Source organism: Daldinia caldariorum (assembly GCF_022478825.1).
Source record: "Daldinia caldariorum strain CBS 122874 unplaced genomic scaffold F4812scaffold_2, whole genome shotgun sequence".
Taxonomy (NCBI): Eukaryota; Fungi; Ascomycota; class Sordariomycetes; order Xylariales; family Hypoxylaceae; genus Daldinia; species Daldinia caldariorum.
This window is the reverse complement of record NW_025953038.1, coordinates 394,614-414,532: the sequence shown is the minus strand read 5'-3', so window position 1 is coordinate 414,532 and position 19,919 is coordinate 394,614. Positions and strand designations below refer to the sequence as shown.

Below are 19,919 nucleotides of genomic sequence, written 5' to 3'. Positions count from 1 at the left end.
TACTTAGACAAGTAAGACGTTCCCAAAAATATCATCGTCAAGTCAGCTGACTAGGTACTAAAGGATTATTGGGTTTTGTATTAGACGAGAAGCGGCGAATACTCTGCGGCGAGGGCGCGAGGGTGGACGAGTAGGGCAGCGTGCTCGGCAAAGCGGTATCGTATCAGAAGAACTTTTATTAGGAGGTACCTAGCTGATATAACGGAAGACGCTAGAATAATCTTGGTCCGGCCAATGGGGTCAGTGGCATATAATCGTCGATATTTCGTGTGGTTTCAGATGGGATGAAAGCAGCTTGTGAATGGCGATAGAAGCAATTAAGGTAGATTAGCTAGGTACCTAGGTAGACAATGGGGGATATGTCTAACGTACCTCTAAGATCTGAGAAAATTCTTCATTGAAAATAATCTTAAGAACAATAATAATAGTGTGCGTTCTGAATGACTCTTTATCTCCTGTCTTTCGAAGCGTTGCTGTAGAAAACTGTTAAAAAAATGCCTCCGATTAATTTAAAAAACGTGGCTGTCCCAAACATACCAATAGTGGGAGCACTCTTCGGTCCACTCGTAAAAAAGTTTGTCGAGGAAGCAACAGCGAAAATTGTTACCAAAGTCCTCGAAAAAGTAGACCTGATGCCTTTTTTACCAGCACGCTTACTTCCGGAACGCAATCCAGACACAATGCCACTTCTCAGCACTGCAGAAAGCCCTCGCCTCCAGCAGCTGATGCGACGATCACGCAGCGTCGGGTCTGAACCGCTACATTCTGAATCCGAGTTCAAAGCCGACACGACAAATGCCCCAGACGCAAACGCCTCAGGATCAAAGAAAGGGGATAGACACACCCAGCCGTACGGCACGACTCCAATTACGTTGCGTGGAAACTTCGCCCATGGGCGCGTCAACATCATGCCCCAAAGTATTATGGGAGGATATGAGCATGCTGTGCTAAATCAGGGCGACTCGTCATCATGCAGCATCCTAAATACCCTCTTTTCCATCCTTCTTGGATATGCGCTTGCCTTCCTCCTGTTCGAGCTACGGGAAGCACGAAGTTCCTCCTAAAGCACTACGGAAGATACTGGTACGCATGGGTACCTACTTATGGAGGGATCAGGGAGGAGATACACAGTTGTTACGAATGTGTTGATCTTGCAGTTGCGTTTTCCGCGTTGATGTTAATAGGCTACATGATCATGTGTCTCTGAACCAAGTTATGAAAAATTAAGCCAGGAAAAAAAAGGGGGAGTAGGGAGGGGATGAAGAGGTGCAGGGGTGGAATATCGAGACATAGGACCTAAGGATCTTTACGTTAGATAGGAGCAGCTATCGAGTTAGCTCTAATTAGAGAGCCAAATCACGATGATTTACACTTAAGCATGCAGAAAACACCCTACCGTACTAAAAGTTCCTCCAAACTTAAGAACTTCAGGGTGATATCAGCGCCCCAAAGTGTAGTAATGATAGTAATGCGGAGTTCCTGAACCTTAGTTCACTTAGAAAAGTAAGATGTTCCAAAACAGATCCTTCTTAAGTCAGCTACCTGCTCGAGGGCTACCGGGTTTCATATTAAGGCCACGTAGGCAAAACTACCTAGGTACTAAGGCATCGCAGACAAAAAGCACAGCTTGTCAAAAAGCCACATCAACAGCAAATCACACAGGTAATGCAAACGATTCATATTAAAAAAAATCATCGCGGGTTTCATGGTGCAAATATTGCACGATCACGAGCAAGTGCCACAAGGCGGCTCGGATGCAGAGTGTCATCGCACATCTTCCTCCTTTCCTTTTTCCTCTCCTTTCTTCCTTTTTCCCCCTTCTGCTCCTCCAAGTCGAGAGAGCTCTCCATACGTGATGCCCACTACTATACACGAGGTGTGGCTGCGCATCTCATGCGTATCAACTGGAAATCATCAACTGCTCAAGTTTCTTTTCCCCTCCCTGACGCCTTCCCCGTTAAAAAGAAAAGTGATACCGAAAACTTATAGTCCTCGTTAGAAAAAAAGGAAAAAGGAATTGTTTCATACGCCCCCGCGGGCATGCCCGACCTTATAATCATTAATGCTCTTGGAAAATAGAAGTTTTGGTATCGGGGTTGAATCTAAGCAATGTGGAAGAAAAAGGAGACTATGCATCGTAAACGTTAAAAGGCAACGCCGAAACCAGAAAGACAGAATGCTATATGACCATGTAGAAGAAAGGTGGATTCAGTAAAGGTAGCAAATTCTGATCCGAATCTGTGCATTGGGGAACCATAAAGAAAAGGCCGTAAGGTGTTGTGTCGCACCAGTTTAGAAGAATGAGGGCTTCGTGAGAACGCGGTATTCGACGTAGTCTTCACCGTCGATGTTGATGATGGTTCCTTGACTGACAAGCCTATCCTTGAATGGTCCATTCTGCTTTCGCTCATACTTGATGCCCTGGTGCATCATAACATCTCCAGTGCTAGGGCGACTAGCTGGTCCCATTCTCATATTCTCTTGAGCCTCCCATACCTGGTTCATCTTAATAATATTTTCGTCGAAGTCGCGTCGGTTGTCATGGGCATTCATCAAGCCTCCTGGATTAGCCACCGAGTTACGGTTAGCTTGGTGGCGATCAGTACGCAGTTGCACCGCTTCCATTCTTGCAACTTCGCGGTTCGCATAACCTTGAACGCGCTCAATAGGATCGTTACTAGCATTGCGACTGGCTTGTCTGATATCCACATCCGGAAGAGAATGTCGCAACGATTGAGCTGACTCGATACTTCGAGATGTAACTTCACGTCGGGGCTGTCTCGATTCGTGCATTTCACGAGCATCCTCGCGACTGAGACCGGATGAAGGACCAGATCCTACATGTCCCTGGTTAGGAGCCCTAAGAGGACTGGCTGCCGCAACTGCCGCTGCTCGTATTTGAGCATCATGGACTGCTTGAGTCTCGTTCGCGACCCGATCCTCTTTCTTCTCCCCAGCATCAATCTGAGCCTGGCGAATGCGGACATATTCTTTAACTTCCGGTCTGGTTAGCTGCTTTAGGTGATTAACAAAAAGCACCTCGTCGTATGAAATCCACAACGCGCCCGCGCCACTGGGGAAGTTGTCGTCTGTGTAACGGCCGTCCATTGTTTCGCGCACGAGCTTGACGCGGAACATATCATTAGCGCCCAAGATGCCGTAGACTGCAAGCTTATCCTCGTCCCTCGGAGCAGTAGACTTGGCCCAGCAGCCAACAAGGATGCGGGTCGGTTTTCGAGGCAACTGCGAAATCTCTGGTTGATGGGGGGCAAGAGGAAGGCGGTCTGAACGCTCGAAAGACTCGGCATTATCTGCCTGTTCAGCCTGATCGATGCGATCGGCGCGCTCAGCAATGGTACCAACGCTACTACCATAACGACGGCGCTTTGACTCAGGACGGGCGAACTGTGATTGTTCAGGTATATCCACGCCCCATGCGATAGAGGGAGGTTGAGGCGTTTCAGGCGGGGGATTAAGTTCCAGGCGACGGAGAGCTTCTGTAATAGCAGCCTGATCGGCTTCCTTGGAACGATCGTGGAGCGTCTCAGCTCGAACTTTGACGTACTCCTTGATCACATTGTGGTCGCGTCCAATGAGATGGTCTAAGAACACTGTACCAGGAAACGTAATCCAGCTACCACCAGGACCAGATGGGATAGGAAACAATCGAAGATTGATAAGGTCGCCATGAAGAGTCTTAGGTCGAATTCGTGTTCGTAGGCGGTCGCGTATATCGATGAATCCGACAACCATATGCTTTCCTTCTATTTGGGGAACTGGCGAAGAGCGCCAATAGCCCACAGGCACATGCTTGCTGTCTTCATCAAACTTGGGTCGAGGCTTTCCTTTACTCAAACTCTCATCGGCATCATCGGCATCCTTTACTTGGCTGTTTTCTAACTCTTCGTCGCCAAGGTTGTTGTAAAGTGACGCGCGTTTGCGCTTAGGGTAATGTGAGACAGGTTCATCGTCTTCTTCAACGTCAGGCATCTCGTTATCACCTCGCTCAGAAGCGACTCGACGAGCAGGGGATTTGTTTCCGTTAGCGCGTGTTCCAACAACAATTTCGTCACCCAGCATATCCGGGTTGACACTTGAAACAGAGCTGCTTTCAGGAGGTGAGCTTAGTTCGGCGTCATGAGCTGCAGCTTCTGTTGCATCGCCGGCAGGCGCGGTTTCTTCCGAAGCTGAAGGCGTAGGTTGTTTAGGATGAACCGGGACAGCCCGTCTTTGAATACTGTTAGCAATTATGATTCTAGGAGGTAACTATTATTCTAAAATATGTGAAGATAGTTCAAGTAGTATGTATTGTTACTGGATTGACGTTGTGACGTTGTGGTGTTGGTAAGGATGTGGGTGAATCGAGGTAAAAGAAATAAGGTAAGGTAGACGAAGTAAAAAGGTTGCTGCCTGTTAAGTTTTTCTCAATGTGTAGCTCAACTTGGGCGGTGAACAAGAAGTTGCAGAAAAAGGAAGTAGCGACGGCAATGACGATATGAATATTAAGACAGGTGAAATGGGTAGAGGCAGGCAGTTCCTTCAAAGAGGCGGACTTGAGCTGTGAAGAGGAATGCGACCGTGTGAATATGGAAGAGGCATATGCAAAAGACGTTGATGTGATTTTAAAGAGATGTAACCCCAAAAGGCAAGAGGAAACAGATGTAATAGACACAGTAGACATGATAGACACAATATAGAATGAAGAAGGGGGAATAGTGTTGGAAAGAAATATTTATACTTACTTCTCTTCGACAGTAGGTTCTGTAACATCCTTTTCTTTTTCCTTATCCTCGGTGAGGGTCGGCGACAATGTCTTTTTTCTCTCCTCCATAGCTAATAAGTTGCGCAAAGATAAAATTGTTAGGGGGGGGGGGGGGAACTAGCAATCAAGAATGGAGGATGGAGGATGGCGATGATTGAGTATATTAGGTATCTAAAGCAATTGTCAATAAACAATTCAGCTAGAAGGTACCTCCAGTCATTGGACGTGAGTGTAATTGTAAAGCACGGTATAAGAAAGAACAACTTCGTAAGGAAGCGACTTCGAAGAAATACCTAGGTAGCATGGCGCAGTACCTATCAACGATGCTTCCGTTGACGGTCGGTTGCGGCCCGGCTGTTGCTAAGTTGAGCAGGAAACCACTTGAACAATGTCAAAAAGTACTTTGATTGCTTGCTTTACAACATGATCAAGATCCACTGTGCTGTCCGAAGTGTTGGAAACAAGAAAAAGCGGGACTTACCAGATACGTGAGTCGAGGCAATATCTCCAAACCGACGGCAAAGACTCAAGAAAAGCCTTGTGCTTACAGACGCTACTTGTTGGCTATTCTTCCCCTCCAAGCAAAGCAAATTGGCGGAGATAATGACTAAACCACTTGGTATAAAAGGTACTCTGGTACGCATACAAGATAGCCTTGATGTCAAAGAGAGTGTAAGAGTGTAAGCAGAGACTAATAAGTTCTGGGCATAGAGTTAGTAAGAAAATAGGAACAACCAGCGCGGTGCCTTTCTAGATAAGGTCCAAGTGCGACCAAGTACGGGCGAGGGGGTTAGGGGAGAGACTCGAACGAAAAAAAAATAAATAAATCATGTATTGTATTGAAGCCTAACAAACCCTTTTTTTTTTTTTTTACACCGTCGCGTTGCAACAAGGCTGAAAATGAAATTAATTGGCGACAACTTGTCGAGTTGCCGAGACCATATCTTCCAATTGGCGCGCGAATTTATTATGAACGGAAAAGGACATACGAGGCGGAGGAAAAGAGAGCGAGTAGTCTGGCAGTACTTACCGAAACAAGGTTTTGAAATATGGCGAGTTGCGGAAATGAGAAGTTGGCAATCCGGGTGAGAGAAAAAAAAAAAAAAAAAAAGATGATCAGTAGATTAGGCACCTAGTTTATTCAACCCAAATAGAAGAAAGAGAGAGGGGAAAGTACGATAACAAGCTTGTGTGGATAGGTGCGTTCTCGTTTCTCTCTATCTCTCTCTCACTCTCTCCGGCACAAGGGTAAAAACTAGTTGGAAAAAAAGAGTCGAAGGTGGAAAAAGGTTAAAGGTGGGAATTGGGATTAGTATCGTGTGAGAAAGTATCCGGCAAAAGTAAGCGTTGTAAATCAAAAGTTGTCTGACCCAAGGGAAACCCGAACAGGGGGGTTAATATCGTGCAATACAGGCTCTCTTAAACTAAGGCCCGACTAGGGGTAGAACAAGTCATAGATTTGATTAAGCTGATTGGTGACCTGCTAATACAAAAGCCCACTTACCAACCTTAGCTCTAGGTAATTAGTAGCGCACTATCGATAGAAAGTTGGAAGTCCAATGAATGTCGTGCTCGTACAAGAGCCACGTACAATTTTAATTATTTTTTTTTTTGAAAGATACTAATCACATACTAATCAGCTCATGTTAGATACCTACCTAAGGTAAGAGAAAGAGAAAAAAAAAAGTACCTGTACATCTTCACTCAAGGCTACCCTAATACTTTACCTCTTTAATACCGACTTGCGACGTTCCCAAGAGCCCCTAGAGCCCTGAGAGGGAAGAACATACGAGCTGACAATCTTATTACTATTCACTATACATGACCGCTATTACTCAGGTTGTGTGACCTAGGCATTTATATAATGCTACGTACGGATGCACCGCCTATCTATATTGTAACCTGGCCTCTATCCTCTTTGCCTATTCTGTTGACTCTGTCGGCTAGGTAATGGCAGGCTTCTATCGACGTATATTAAAGTAAAGCGTGGCTAGCTGAGTTAGAGTCGCTCCGCATCGTGTAACGTACTTTTTTTTCCTCCTTATGAGAGGTAGGTAGAACATCAATCTTACCTAGGTACCTAAGGCAAGGTAAGTACTCCATTCTGCTTCACCGACAGATTCAAATCGATCGCATCGGAAATAAGCAAGGAAAGCTGATGTACAACCACCAAGTTCTCGTTTAGTTTCTCAATGCAAACGTCGATGTTCTACTTATCTACCTAATGTGTATATATACCGGTATGTATAAACCTGCCGCTTATCATCTCTCTAGATGAAATGAGTCGATGGTAAGGGATAGAATTAGGTAAGAGTATATTAGATAAGGCTTAGCGACAACTAAACGACTTAAACGCGCGTAGGAGCCCGAACTTCACGTTTCTTTACCTAAATCGCAAGTTGGAAGGCGTTAAAAGAGGAAGGACGTTATTCTTATCCATGACAGATAACTATCCCTTCCGGAAAGATAATTTGGGTAAGTCCTTTTAACCTAGCTAGTATAAGAAAGATTAGGTAACAAGAGAGAGACGTTGGTTAGGTACTAACTAACCGTACTAACTAACCTCAGTAGTACATTGTGACGTTGGCATTTCGAATTGCGTGCTGTGGCGCCAGGGGTCCTTATTAATAGGCGACTTAAGCCATTAGATATTGGTACTAAAGACTAGATTCCCCTAATGATTATCATATACTGCGTACCCGGTGGGCCTTTTCTTTCTTTTCAGACATACATATTTCAATTACAGACCGAAGGGATAAGTTAGTTGTCTTGTACACATGTCAAATGGTCCGTTACATACAATTGCTGGTCGTTGGAGACCAGAATAGGTTGGAATGTTATACCGCGCTTATCTTCCAACATGACATACTTGCGCAAGGAAAGAGGCAAACATGGGTCAGCACCAACCAGATTTCATCAATAGTAGACATCCATTTAGCCCCAGCTGGAACTTTGGATTATCATTAATTGATATTAAGCAGTATGCAATTGGTCCCATAGGTACCCCATTGCTGCTGCTGCTTCTACTGTTGCTACTATGGTATATACCCAATATACATATCACCTAATATATGTATGTATAAGTTACTAGCATAGTGCTAGAAATAACAGTTTCGATCGCCGGGTTGCGCGTCTACCCGATCATCAATTTCCCCAGTCTCGAGTTAAACACCGGTGGGGGCGTCACAGAAAGTTTTGAATTTCGGCGCACGATGCTTCTCAATAACGCATTGGAGGCCAGGATGCAACGTGGACACACATAGCTCTCGTAAGGTATTAAAAATGCTGCATGTCTAAACTAGAATTATATATCTCTCAGTAATCGACGGGCCTGATAGGGCCTGATGATGCACAAGTCTTACGCCATCATGTCATCACTTAGATGCTCTGCTGATAAACCATTACGTGCCCCCGTGCGACAAGAGCCGACCTCGAGTGAAATAATAAATCAAGTCAATTCGATCGGACGTAATAGAAACGAGTCTCGACTCTACCCTACTCTGTTCTGTTACTCTAATGGCATGTGTCGGCCTGGCCGAAAGGGGAACCACAAGGTGCCGCCAGCAGGTAATAATAAAAACTCAATATTCCCCTCTAAACTGCCTAAAAAGCCTTTTCGCGATTCCAAGTGTTATGCTAAATGCCTCTTTATGCCCATCCAAACTCAGACTCGGACTTTCAACTTTGACTACTAACAACTAAACGGTGAGAACCAACAACACGATCAGAAAAAAAGTTCAATTCAGATATTCGGGTTTAAACAACACAGTTGGGGGTTGACTTGTGGAACATCAACTTCGATTTCTGTTAGGTACAATACAATACGGGAGCGAGTTGCACGGGTTTGATTTTAGTGTGGAAAAGGGAATTCAATAGGAGCAGGGGCCAAGACTTTTCTCTTTACGAGTATCCCTGCAAAGCCCGGGTGAACTCGACAAACCTGGTCAAACCTCAAGAGTCTGTCTTTTACCTACCACTAACCTACATGGTACGTACTATACCTACCTCATAAGCTTCCACTCCCACTCCCAACTCTAACTTTATTTCCGCAAGCAATCATGTGATAATCTTATATCTTATACGAATCTAACAACTCTTCTAAACTTGTTACTTGTTACGTCACGTGTACCTATCTGTCCTTGTTACACTTGCGATAATAACCAGGTATACGACGAAAACAAGAGAAAAGTGATGAGATTTATGAATTTATGGCCGAGTAAAGTCCATATTCCATATTACGAATAAAAATGATAGAAGAAAAAGAAGGAGAAAAAAAACAAGAAGAAAGTTTTTATCATTTCTCCAATCTCAACCCCGTCGATGCTATCGTAACACAAGGGACTCTCTATTGTGGAACCTTTCCCCATCTCCTGAGGTCGTGTTCCAACAGCTAAGACAGTATATGTTAGGTACATATCTGCCGACACCAGATGTATTACCTACAATTCACAACCACAATCAAAAATCCAGCGACCTAATTACAATCTACCTACCTACCTACCTAGTATGTACTCTCGTTTCTTTCAACAAGCTAAGTTTCGCATCATGTGGCCACAATCAAATACATGTTAGTGATACAATCGCAGCCGTGTTACAGTGTGACCAGATAGAGAGATGCATTCGTTATTAGTAGTGTGAATATTTTGTCTTTTTTTTTCTGATGCAGCCCCCACCGTAAGAATAGTCAAGCTACGATACTAAAACCATGTACGACATAGGCTTAGTGTGTTGTTTGGCTTGGTAGCAAGCATTATATCGAGACGATTCATTAGGGGCCGTACTAAAGAACGCGAAAGACGTTTATTTATCATTTATAGATTGAGCATCTGATCTACATCCGCCTCTTGGTGTTAGTAGAAAGGCTCATATGGTAGTAATGTAATGCTATAGCTAAATTTCTGCTGGGTACTTGGTTGACTGGTTGATCGTCAACGTGCACAAGAAAGAGGGCCAGACCAAAGTGGAAATGTGCATATCGTCCGTCATATATCTAATGCGACCGTTCATTAAACACTAAAAAAGAACTAATGTATCATGGAAGTTGACTGATAAATTGTGTCTCAGTTCAGGTATGTATGAATCCGATTGAGTACCTGAGGTACCTGAGCTTCAAAGGTAAATCCTCTAGGTACCCATTTCATAGTTTCGGTAGTTACATATGTAGCAGTATAGATAACTTAACAGGCGGAACAACAGCAGGTACTATCGCAGGTATCACAATGAGAGAGAGCATCGCATCTCTACAACCCAGCCAAGCCATAACTTTACCTACTTCACCGACCCCGTCCCTGTCCCCGTCCCCTGCCCCCCTTCCCACCACCTCCTCCTCTCCCGCCTCTCTTCCCCTTCGCGCCCCTCCCCCCACCAACCCTCTCGTACAGCCTCTCCTCCCCGAACGCCATCTCCCCGAACCGGATGTAGCTGATCAGCCCGCGGTCCACGACCGCCACCACCACGTTGCGCCACGCGTGCTTGAGCCGGCGGTACATCGCCCCCGGCCCCGGCCCCGCTCCCGCTCCGCCTTTCCCGTCTTTCCCCTCGGGCGGGTCCCACGGCGTGCACCGCTCCAAGAGCGCGGCGAGCTGCTCGAGCGTCGGGACCGACGACGCGCGCGCGTCCGCGACCGCGATCCGGAAGTCCGGAGGGGGCGGCTTGGTCTTGGAGAAGGCGGTGCTGCTCTTCCACACGTGGAAGTGGACTTGGAACGGCTCCTCAGGCTCGGGCGCGGGCACGGGCGCGGTGGTGGTGGTAGTAGTAGTGGAAGGGTTGGGCGTGGGGACGTGCCGCGGGAGCAGGGCGAGCTGCTCGAAGATCGGGTTGTAGGAGCGGTAGAGGCCCGGCCTGACGAGGGGTCCGAAGGGAGGCGGTTCGTGATGGCGAGTCCGCGATGATAAGGAAAAGAGCCACTGCCAGAGAGTCTGTAACGGCGATGCCGATGTGGAGGAGGAGGAGGAGACGTCCGGCGGTAACGTCATCGAAGTCGCTCTCATGATCTTGTACCCGGTTCTCCGGAGATTAGCGTAGACCTGGTATTTCTCCAGACTAACCTTCCCCCTCTCGCCGTCCTCCCCGATGAGAAGCGCGTACGCCGCCTGGAAGCTCAGCGGTATCCCAAGCTCGTAGTCCTCGAATTTTCGGCTGCCGTCGCCAAGCCCGTCGTCCTCCTTCCCGTCCTGCTTCACCGGTAAAATGTCCTCGATCCCTCTCGCCGGCCACCACAAATCCAACGACCCGCGCTCGACCAGATACAAGGCCTCCTCCGGCAACAGCCACGTCTTCAACCACCCGGGGGTCAGCCTGTACTTATCGATTCCCGTAACCACGCGGCCCGTATTCTGGCCCAGCGGACCCCTAATCTCGCTCTCCACGACAACCACCCGGTCCCTAGCGAACAGCCCGGCGCCCTTCTCGCCCTCGACCTCCTTGGCGGCGGCGGTGGTGGTCGGGCCAACGTCAGCCCACTTGTCCGGGAAGTACCAGGCGCGCGTGTGGTCCCGCGGCTTGTGCGAGCGGGTGTAGCTCAGGACGTCGTGCATGGCGGCGCGGCTGGCGTCCAGGGCGCCCTGCTGCGCGCGCGTCCCGTGCGACTCGAAGTCCTTCTCCCCGCGGCGCAGGGTCTTCCCCCCGGCCTGCTTCTTGTCGAAGAGCGACGCGAAAAGCCGGAAGTCCTGCATCTCGTCCGCGAGCGCGTCCTCGAGAGACGGCGCTTCGTCGGCTCCTCCTTGGTCCCCGGCGGTGGCGGGCGGCGCTAAGGCCGACGAAGGCGGAAGGGGGTCTTCGTCGTCAAACGCCATTTTCTTTTTCTTTTTTCTTTTTCTTCTTTCTGTATGTTTGAGACTAGGGGTGGGGGAATGGTGTGTCTCGAACCCCCGATAGAGTTGGAATATTTCCAACTTTTTCAGACAGTGTGATGTGATTGGTGAAGGTCATGTATTCCGCACTCTTATAGGTATCACAACAACTAATACCAATACTTCCAGCAAGGGAGAGGATAACTATATGATAACTGCAATTAAGTATTTAGCATCCAGAATGCAACTAGAACCATAAATATTAATTTCGCTCTAATTTTTTCTCTCTCTACTTACCAGAACATCTAACTCAAGCTGCGGAGATGTTGAATTGAATTATCAAATTACCTAACTCAGGTAGTTATTAGATTATTTGATGTGGAATCTTTTTATCTCTACTCAGAACCCCACCAAGCAAGCCCAAGCTAGCCTAGACTTTTTTTCAACGGGCCAGTTAGCCAGTCCAATCAGCTCCGCTCCCACACCACCATTGAAAAAAAAAAAAAAAAATCGACAAGCAAGACGCACTTCGCGTTATATACTATAGTTCTAGCCCAGTCTTTCATCAATTAAATTGGGAGTTTGGCCGAGTGGTTAAGGCGTCGTGTTTAGGTCTTCCAAAAGAACACCTTGTAACCCGCGATGGGAAACCGCGCAGGTTCGAATCCTGCAGCTCTCATTCCATCTATCTTTTGCCAGTTGTCATGATTTTTCATATTCACATCATAACATAGACATACACATGTTGGCGAAGTTTGATTATTTTCTTTTTTGTCTTTGCACGCCATGCAGGTATCTCTCCTTGAAAATAACCTGTTGTTCTACCGCACGTTTTTTCTTTTCTCTTTTTCGTCTTTACTTCGGCTGGCCAGGAGGGAGCGGGGCATATCGTCGTCATCCATTGGAGTCCTCTTTAACTTACATGTAGGTATGTATCACTTGGACATATGCACATATGTAGTAGCAAACGAACTACCTAACACGTTGGATTTCCTACGATTTAGCCAACTACATAAAAGTAAGAAAAACGAGGCTTTTCTATAAGTTTGTATAAACATATTAGGAGGGGGTTAATCTCACTCAGGGAGATAAATGTTATAAACAACATGTTATTCAAGATTGGCCTCATAGGTAACATTACCTCCTATATGCTTAAATGCCCAAGCAGCCTTTATAAAATATCCTGCTACTCTAGGTATGCAATGGAGAGGATAGCGTCGACGCCATAGGCCCAAGATCCTTTCGTGTTAGAACCCTTTCTGCTTCAGCATATACACATTCCTGTCCCAAAGTCGGATATCATAAAATTGTGATATACGTACCCGTAGGTACAATTCCAACAATCCAGCTTTTACCAATCTCATTCCTTCAGGGAAATAAAATACCTAGGCAGCAATGCGGCATAGATTTCGGTGATGACGTGTTTCCCTCTTCATCTGGCCGCACATCTCCAAGTCGCCTATTAATGAGCAGCATACAATGGTATTCCCGTGCCCGTAATCAGAGGCGGAGAGAAACTAAAAAAGATCAAGGCCGTCCAGATGACCGTATCCCCCAAAAACGCCCGGAATTTGATGCGCTGGTATCCCTTGCACCACCCTTTGATAATATCTCATGACCGTAACGCCGCAAATCCGACACGACGAGACGTGTCTGCCAAACGCAAAGCTATTACAATCAAACGACGCGCCCCTTAAACTCCAACCTTGTTTTCGCATCCCGCTCCTGAATATCTCTAGACGAATACGATTAATAACGAACCAAGCCTGCGCTGTCAATACCCGCCTGCATTGACTACCTAGGGCGTGTAAGGGGTATATCTTGCTATAGTCCTAAGTTAGAAAGCGAAAGGACTTGCAAGAACCCTCTAGGCTGCTAATCTTCTTAGCAGGTATATATAATGCGCGTAGCTAGTTCCACTGTATTACGCATTAACCTAACTGCTCCACTACTTTGGTGGTAGTAGTAATAGCAATGCTCTACTCTTCTTCCGCACCGGTTCGGGCCAGTACGCCGGTCGAAAACTGATGACCCTTCGGATGGACGGCACTTCTTAGGTGAGATTAATTTTCGAACGTCCGGGATAGTAAAACAGCTGATCGTGTGACGATGCGTAAAAATACACCCCCCTGTTAAATTCGGTGAGCCACAATGCTCGGATGTAGTATCACGCGGAATTGAGGCTGGATGCCCCGGTGCCATCAAACTCGTAGGACGACACTCTCATTCGATTAGTGGCTTCTTCTGACCTCCTACTAAGCAATATCCTAGAGATTCTAAAGCATTCGGGTCGTCAGCTAAAACGATCGTTCTCGCTGGTAACAGCGGGTTATTCTGGTCGACTGTGGAAGCATCCTTTGCTGCTTGCTCGATGGCATCCATTTCTTCTTTACATGCTTGATGATCTAGCGGGCATATAACGATAGGTTGTCGAAGGGTAATATCACGAGCCGATGCTAACTGCGCCTGCATTATATACCAAGTATTAGCAATAATTTGCAAATGATTCCCTTCGCAACTTTCACTGCACTTGTATTTAACACACCTTAATCGTAAGGAAGAACTCGATCTTGTAAAGTGTAGATGTTGTCGTAAATGATGTGACTTCGTAATTCGGAAAAGCCGGTTGCCCCCTTCGAATAATTCCATTCGCATCCCTTAGGTCTTTGTGCGGGAAAATAATGCCCATGTTAGTCACATAACCTTCCTCCGGCAGTTTGGCTCCTATCGTCTGCGTATGCTTCTGTAATCTGTTCACCTTCTTTGTCGGCTCGTCTCCCTCGGGGTTGTAGGTAATCTCTTCCTCAATCGCAAGCGTGATCTTTTGTATGGTGACCTTTCTCGCCTTGGCTAACCAGTCGAGGTTGGGGGCCAATTTAATATACACCGTGATTGGGTCCATAGGTCCGTAACTCCATCTTGGAAGCGAAATGCCGAGAGTCACTATGTTGTCGGAGGTGACGGCCTTGTGTTCAGGTCGGTTGTACATTCCAAAGGTCGATAACGTATCGTATCTTTGCAAGGGAATCGGGAATGCGTATTTATTTTGTATGCTCGGTCCCTGCTGTACCGTAACCACCAGTTCGTAATATGTTTCTGCAGTCCTGCTTGGGAGTTGCAACGAAGCCGGCGGTATCCTCCTATTCGTTTCTTCACCGCCTCGCCCAAACGGGATAAACAAGACAAATGGAAGGTCCATCGTCATGACCTGCTCTGCTTCTCTGCCTGTTGCGCACCGGTATAGCAAAAGCTCCTTTCCAACAACGTCGGTGGTATCTCGTCGAGGCGTCCCGAGGTGACGTTTGGCTACATTTTCGGCGGCTGGGTGAATCGTCTCTCTTCTTTGTAGACATATTCTCACTAATGAAATGGCGACGGGGGCGGAATATCCTGATGCAGGCCTAATCTCTACTTTTCCTTCGATGCGCGGCTGCAGACATAGGTTAGTCGCGTAGGTCATTGGAGGGACTTTAAACCTATTTTGGCTTCGGGTCACTCAAGCCGCGTAACCCCACGTTAAGGAAGCGGAAGCTGAAGCTGAAGCTGAAACTGAAGGATGGAAAGAAGTGAAATCGAATCGAATCGAATGGATTAAAGCGCAAACTACTCACCAACGTAGCGGAAATGCCAGGATAACCAACTAGAAAACTACTATTTGGAGGGCCAGAAACCCGAACTAAAGCTTGCACTCGATCTGCCATCATCCCTTAAGCGCTGTGTCTTGTAAGTGGAAGAAAAGGCAAATGTTCAGCGTCGGCCGGGCGCATCTATTCGTTACGGACGGCTGTAAGCCGACGACCGTCTTGCGAAATGCGATCTCTGCACAGTCCGGAATATAATATGCGAAAAGCGCACTACATATCAAATCTTGGTCGTCGCAGCAATGTTCGTCGGGGGGGGGATCGATTATAAGTGTTTAAGTGTGACCGGTAAGCGAAGCTGTTATCGTCGAATGTGGTGACGCTTAGTGTTACCAGTGGAGGGAATTGAAGGTGGAGAGTCGCCAAAAGGCGGGACGTAGCAATTGGTAGCGTAGCGTAAATGGTAATGGTAAATACCTAACCTAAGGTAAGGTAGGTACCTAGCCTAACGTATAGCGTATAAGGTACGGGTAGCTTTTGGTTGCTCGGTAGCCGATGGAGACGGGTGGCTGAGAAAGGGACGCGAATTGAGACGGGCTGTGGACTATTGATTTTGACTGGCGACAGGTGTATTAGGTCAGGTCACCGCCTGCAGGGTTTTGACAAAGACAGGTTGGGGTTGATTTGGTAGAAGAACAATAGGGCGATAGGGGGGACGGGGGGAGGGAAGAAACGAGTGGTGTGGGATATCCCTTGGAAGGTTATCGCCTTTCGATTTCAAGACGTTGATGAAGTTGGTAGGTTTGTAAGCTCTCTGTAGCTTGACTCCTAGGACTTTGACTAGACTTGACTTTGTACTACTAAGAATACCTAGACCTCTGCTACGTAACGAAATCGGTATATGGGCAGCCCGGCAGCTGAAAGGCTCACCGCGGAGAGGGGCGGATGGGGGGGGGGAGGGGGTGGAAGGGGGAAGGGAATAAGGTTCTAGAATATCAATTTACATTGAATTGGACCTTTTTTTTTTGTCTTCTTCTTCTTTACTCCCCCAGAATATGCCAGAAGGTGAATGATTAAACTGCAACCCGTGTGCTAAAATCAACTGTTTAACCCCACAAGCCTTACGGTGGGAAGGGTGGAAACAATGGAAAAGGCTTCTCTTAAAGCATCTCTCATTAAGACGTTTCTTAAGGCTTAGATGTTTAAGGATGCTTTAAGGGGTTTAGCATATTATGTAGTTAGGTAGTAGAAACTGTAGCCTGTAGGGATGAGGATGGGGATGAGGATGGGGATGGGGATGGGAATGGGAATGGGAAAATGTTGTGACAGATAATGCTACCTGCCCCGAAAGTTTGAAGCTGAAAGGGGAAATTGACTGCTGTGGTAGCGTCGGAGCACGAGGATTTGGAGAACCCTTCCACCTTGAATTAAAGCCAATTAAAGGCCGTTCCGGTTCGGGCGGTTAGGCGTAGGGGAGGTAGTACCTAGGTACCTTGGCGAGGTACCCACCAGCAATTGTAAGTGCCTACACTGCCTTAAGTACCTCTTAGGAATTGCAATTGGCCACGCCTCTATATAAATGCTATGTCTCGGGCAACTGTGTTTAGGTTAGGTAGTATAATTGAATGCATCTAGCTATCAATGACGACAAAAGTAAGCTTTCCAGCCCTGGCTGTGTTAGATTCCATCTTGATTCGCTTGTGATTAGACATGACGAAACGACACATGGAAGTGTCGTAGAAATGATTTATCATTGCATTTGAATCGAGTGAGCGGTGGAATGCATACCTTGCTTATCGGTATTTAACAATCCCGTCCCCCTCACGATATCGGATTTTTTACTATATGTTTACCGTTTAAGAGGTACATATTTCAAGGACTATATATAACTTAGTAATAAAAAAAATGTTAGGACAATTAATGTGCATGATCACACGTGGGAGTGTAGCTTTCGGGCGAGTGAAACAGAACCAGACAGGCACCATTTGCGTAAAAGCCTATTAAGTATTCCAACGCAGACGTGTACCTTCACGAAAGGCTACCTACCCTGCCTGTACAGGACTATGTACAGAAGGGTTCTTGGCTTGGGGGCCATGTAGGAGTCTAAACCTGACCAACTAGTATAGGTATACTAGATGAATGAGGCTGACGACCCTGGGGCCTGTAGGGCTACCCCTACTGATACTAGTGTATGTGGATAATACCATGTACAAGTGCCATTTTTGCTCCTGTCAAGTCAAACTCATCTTCTTGTACTTCAATGGGTGGGTTTAGGAGGTAGACATTAATTAGGTACTGAGAAGAGCTGTCGCCGCGTTAGGCTTCTTGACTCAACAATTCGATTATAGAAGAGACAAGACAAGACAAGACAAGACACTTAGGTACGGATTAATATCCGTTAAATTCAACCGAGCTTCAACCCTTCAACCTCAGCTACATGCAGGCTTTTAGCGCTTACAACCCGCTCTCAAAGTCCTACAGACGCACAGTAACACACCAATGTAAAGCGGCATGCACACGGCGCTTTTGCCGCCCAGCAGTAATGTAACCCCCCAGCCCGCCATCCATTTTACGGCGGGAACCCTGTGCTTTCCGGGAAGTCGTGGGATGATTCGCAGGCGTTGATCCCACGTGTCCCCGCGTTCTTAATCCTCAGTACTTGAGATGTGAGATGGCACATGTAAAAGAGAATGCAGGTGAAAATGATGAATGAGATAAGATGATAAGTCTAAAAACCAGGTAGGCCAACCAGTACCTGTACCTATCTAAGGTTAGGAGGTACCTTACCCAATGACATAATGTATGGTGCTACCAGCCTTAAACAGCCCCATATCCAGTCAATCCAAGGCGAATAAGCCCCACAACGGGCCCCTTAGGTTGGAAATGTTTTAGCCTCCTCCACTTGCGACCCCACAGCTCTTTATCATCGGATCTTTAACCTTTTTTTTTTTTTTTTTTTTTTTGGAACCTCCAACTTCACGCTATTCGTTGTTTCGTAACATCCCGTAACATAAGATAGAGCTGTGCTAAGAGGTGGTATTAGGGCACTGGTTGCATAGTCCCTAGATTCTCGGATATGATGCCCTAAGAGCTCTCTTAGACATAATGTCGGTCACCTTACACACCACTCAAGGTGATCTCAAAATTGAGGTCTTCTGTGAAAGCGTGCCTAAGACCGCCGAGGTACGTAACGTAACGTAAACCCGTCCAGCCAGCTCCAGTTTCCATTTCAGCATCGAGTAATTAACTGTTATATAGAACTTCCTAGCACTATGTGCGTCAAACTACTATGATCAGTCGCCAATTCACCGGTTGATCCCTGGCTTCATGGTCCAAACAGGTGGTCCGGCAAACCCCACGCCAGATAACCCAAAAGGCGGCCGGTCAATCTGGGGCGGGACATTTGAGGATGAGATCCGGCCGGTCCTTAAGCATAACTCCCGCGGAACCGTGTCTATGGCAAATAAAGGACCCGGGACGAACGGCTCACAGTTCTTCATCCTCTTCGATAAGGCACCTCATCTGGACGGTCTAAATACCGTGTTTGGCAAGCTCATCGGGGACGATAGTCTGGCCACTTTGGCTAAGTTGGAAGCTCTCGAAGTGGACAAGAAGAATCGGCCAAAGGAGAAGGTGTTAATCGAAAAGGTGACTATCCACGCGAATCCGCTGGCGGCTTGAGTGTTACAATCCTACTCCAGAGTACCATATAAAAATCTATAGCCACGGCGTATCTGAGTTAGTAAATACATGGGAGCTAGTAGGAGCAACGCCATAGTTGAAATACTAGCCGTTAACTTGAGTTATTGGTCTCTCTTCTTCTCCAGTCACCTCTATCCTTGCTGTTTTGAGTTATTAGATAATGATAGCAGACGTTACTGAAGAGGATATTTGCTTCCAAAGTACGTAGGTACAAGTATTAGGTATTTATTTACAAATAGTTCAGAATTTACCCAGGCCACATGAAATGTTCTCAGGGAACTACATTGGCAAGCTCATACGTGCTTACCTCTTGCCCAACTTCACAATGCTCCTTCCTAACTTACTACAATATTTCTTTCAAATCCAAAAATTCTTCACTCTTGTTCTTTTCACTCCCTATTTAGTCCACAACCTAAAAGCATAATACCAATATTATATAACCCCACGCCGCCTCCCAGTTCCGTTTCTTCCAACAGTCATAAGCGCCAGGCTTTGGATTTCAGTCGCACATCTGATTTTAGCTCGGTTACAATCCAAAAACTTATCCCCACTTCTTTACATAACATTTCTATCATGGCCGTACTTGAAGACGTGCCTGGGGTGAAGGTTACCATTTGCATCAACGGCGTAGGTTGTCCCGAATACGATGATCCCAATATTTCAACGACAACTCAGCTGTCCAACGTCGTCGAAATTCATCGAGTCATTCGATAACCGGAGTTCACTAACCGCCTAATTGTGGACAAGGGCTATGACTGGGGTAATAGCAACCACTCCCTTAGTTTTCGTCCCAGAGTTGACTCCTATCAAATACGAAGTCGAATAATTAGTCAAAGGAGCCTCATCAATGGATATTTCGAAAGAGTGATCAATGGCAAAATGGCATTCTGCAACAAAGGGAAGGAACGAGTCATCAGTATCCTCACGGAATATAAGGGGGGAAACCGAGAACTAGACTATGTTGATGGTGCCTCAACACCGCCAGAATATACACCATTTACACGTCGACGTTTTTGGAACCAGGTCTCCTTACGATGTCTTCTCTTGATCAAACTGTCTGTAAACCATTTGAGAAAAGATACA

The 19,919-nt window shown here is 46.5% G+C and overlaps 5 protein-coding genes and 1 non-coding gene across 6 annotated transcripts; 3 read left to right on the top strand and 3 right to left on the bottom strand.

The window, feature by feature from the left end:
* Positions 1 to 494: 494 nt before the first annotated feature.
* On the top strand, positions 495 to 1,233 carry F4812DRAFT_467316 (uncharacterized protein; the record flags this gene model as incomplete). Its single annotated transcript, XM_047938636.1, has 1 exon — positions 495 to 1,233. One exon carries the CDS (start codon positions 495 to 497, stop codon positions 1,062 to 1,064), a length of 570 nt encoding a protein of 189 aa, XP_047793419.1. The 3' UTR covers positions 1,065 to 1,233.
* A 907-nt stretch (positions 1,234 to 2,140) lies between these two features.
* F4812DRAFT_166595 (uncharacterized protein) lies at positions 2,141 to 5,432 on the bottom strand. Its single transcript, XM_047929879.1, has 3 exons — positions 5,244 to 5,432; positions 4,743 to 4,933; positions 2,141 to 4,228 (listed from the first exon to the last, which is right to left on the bottom strand). The coding sequence occupies exons 2-3, from the start codon at positions 4,829 to 4,831 to the stop codon at positions 2,293 to 2,295; spliced, it is 2,025 nt and encodes a 674-aa protein (XP_047793418.1). The 5' UTR covers positions 4,832 to 4,933; positions 5,244 to 5,432; the 3' UTR covers positions 2,141 to 2,292.
* Positions 5,433 to 9,785: 4,353 nt separating this feature from the next.
* F4812DRAFT_166534 (tRNA-splicing endonuclease subunit sen54 N-term-domain-containing protein) lies at positions 9,786 to 11,743 on the bottom strand. Its single transcript, XM_047929878.1, has one exon. It carries the CDS (start codon positions 11,554 to 11,556, stop codon positions 10,036 to 10,038), a length of 1,521 nt encoding a protein of 506 aa, XP_047793417.1. The 5' UTR covers positions 11,557 to 11,743; the 3' UTR covers positions 9,786 to 10,035.
* Positions 11,744 to 12,129: 386 nt separating this feature from the next.
* Positions 12,130 to 12,232, top strand: F4812DRAFT_t40. The gene has a single exon. It is a non-coding gene; the product is annotated as a tRNA-Leu (tRNA).
* Positions 12,233 to 13,776: 1,544 nt separating this feature from the next.
* Positions 13,777 to 15,254, bottom strand: F4812DRAFT_449360 (arrestin domain-containing protein; the record flags this gene model as incomplete). The annotated part of the gene is made up of 3 exons (XM_047935964.1): positions 13,777 to 14,019; positions 14,099 to 14,983; positions 15,165 to 15,254. The coding sequence occupies 3 exons, from the start codon at positions 15,252 to 15,254 to the stop codon at positions 13,777 to 13,779; spliced, it is 1,218 nt and encodes a 405-aa protein (XP_047793416.1).
* A 2,718-nt stretch (positions 15,255 to 17,972) lies between these two features.
* On the top strand, positions 17,973 to 19,144 carry F4812DRAFT_412777 (cyclophilin-like protein). Its single transcript, XM_047932730.1, has 2 exons — positions 17,973 to 18,317; positions 18,393 to 19,144. The coding sequence occupies exons 1-2, from the start codon at positions 18,240 to 18,242 to the stop codon at positions 18,813 to 18,815; spliced, it is 501 nt and encodes a 166-aa protein (XP_047793415.1). The 5' UTR covers positions 17,973 to 18,239; the 3' UTR covers positions 18,816 to 19,144.
* The last annotated feature ends 775 nt before the right edge of the window (positions 19,145 to 19,919 follow it).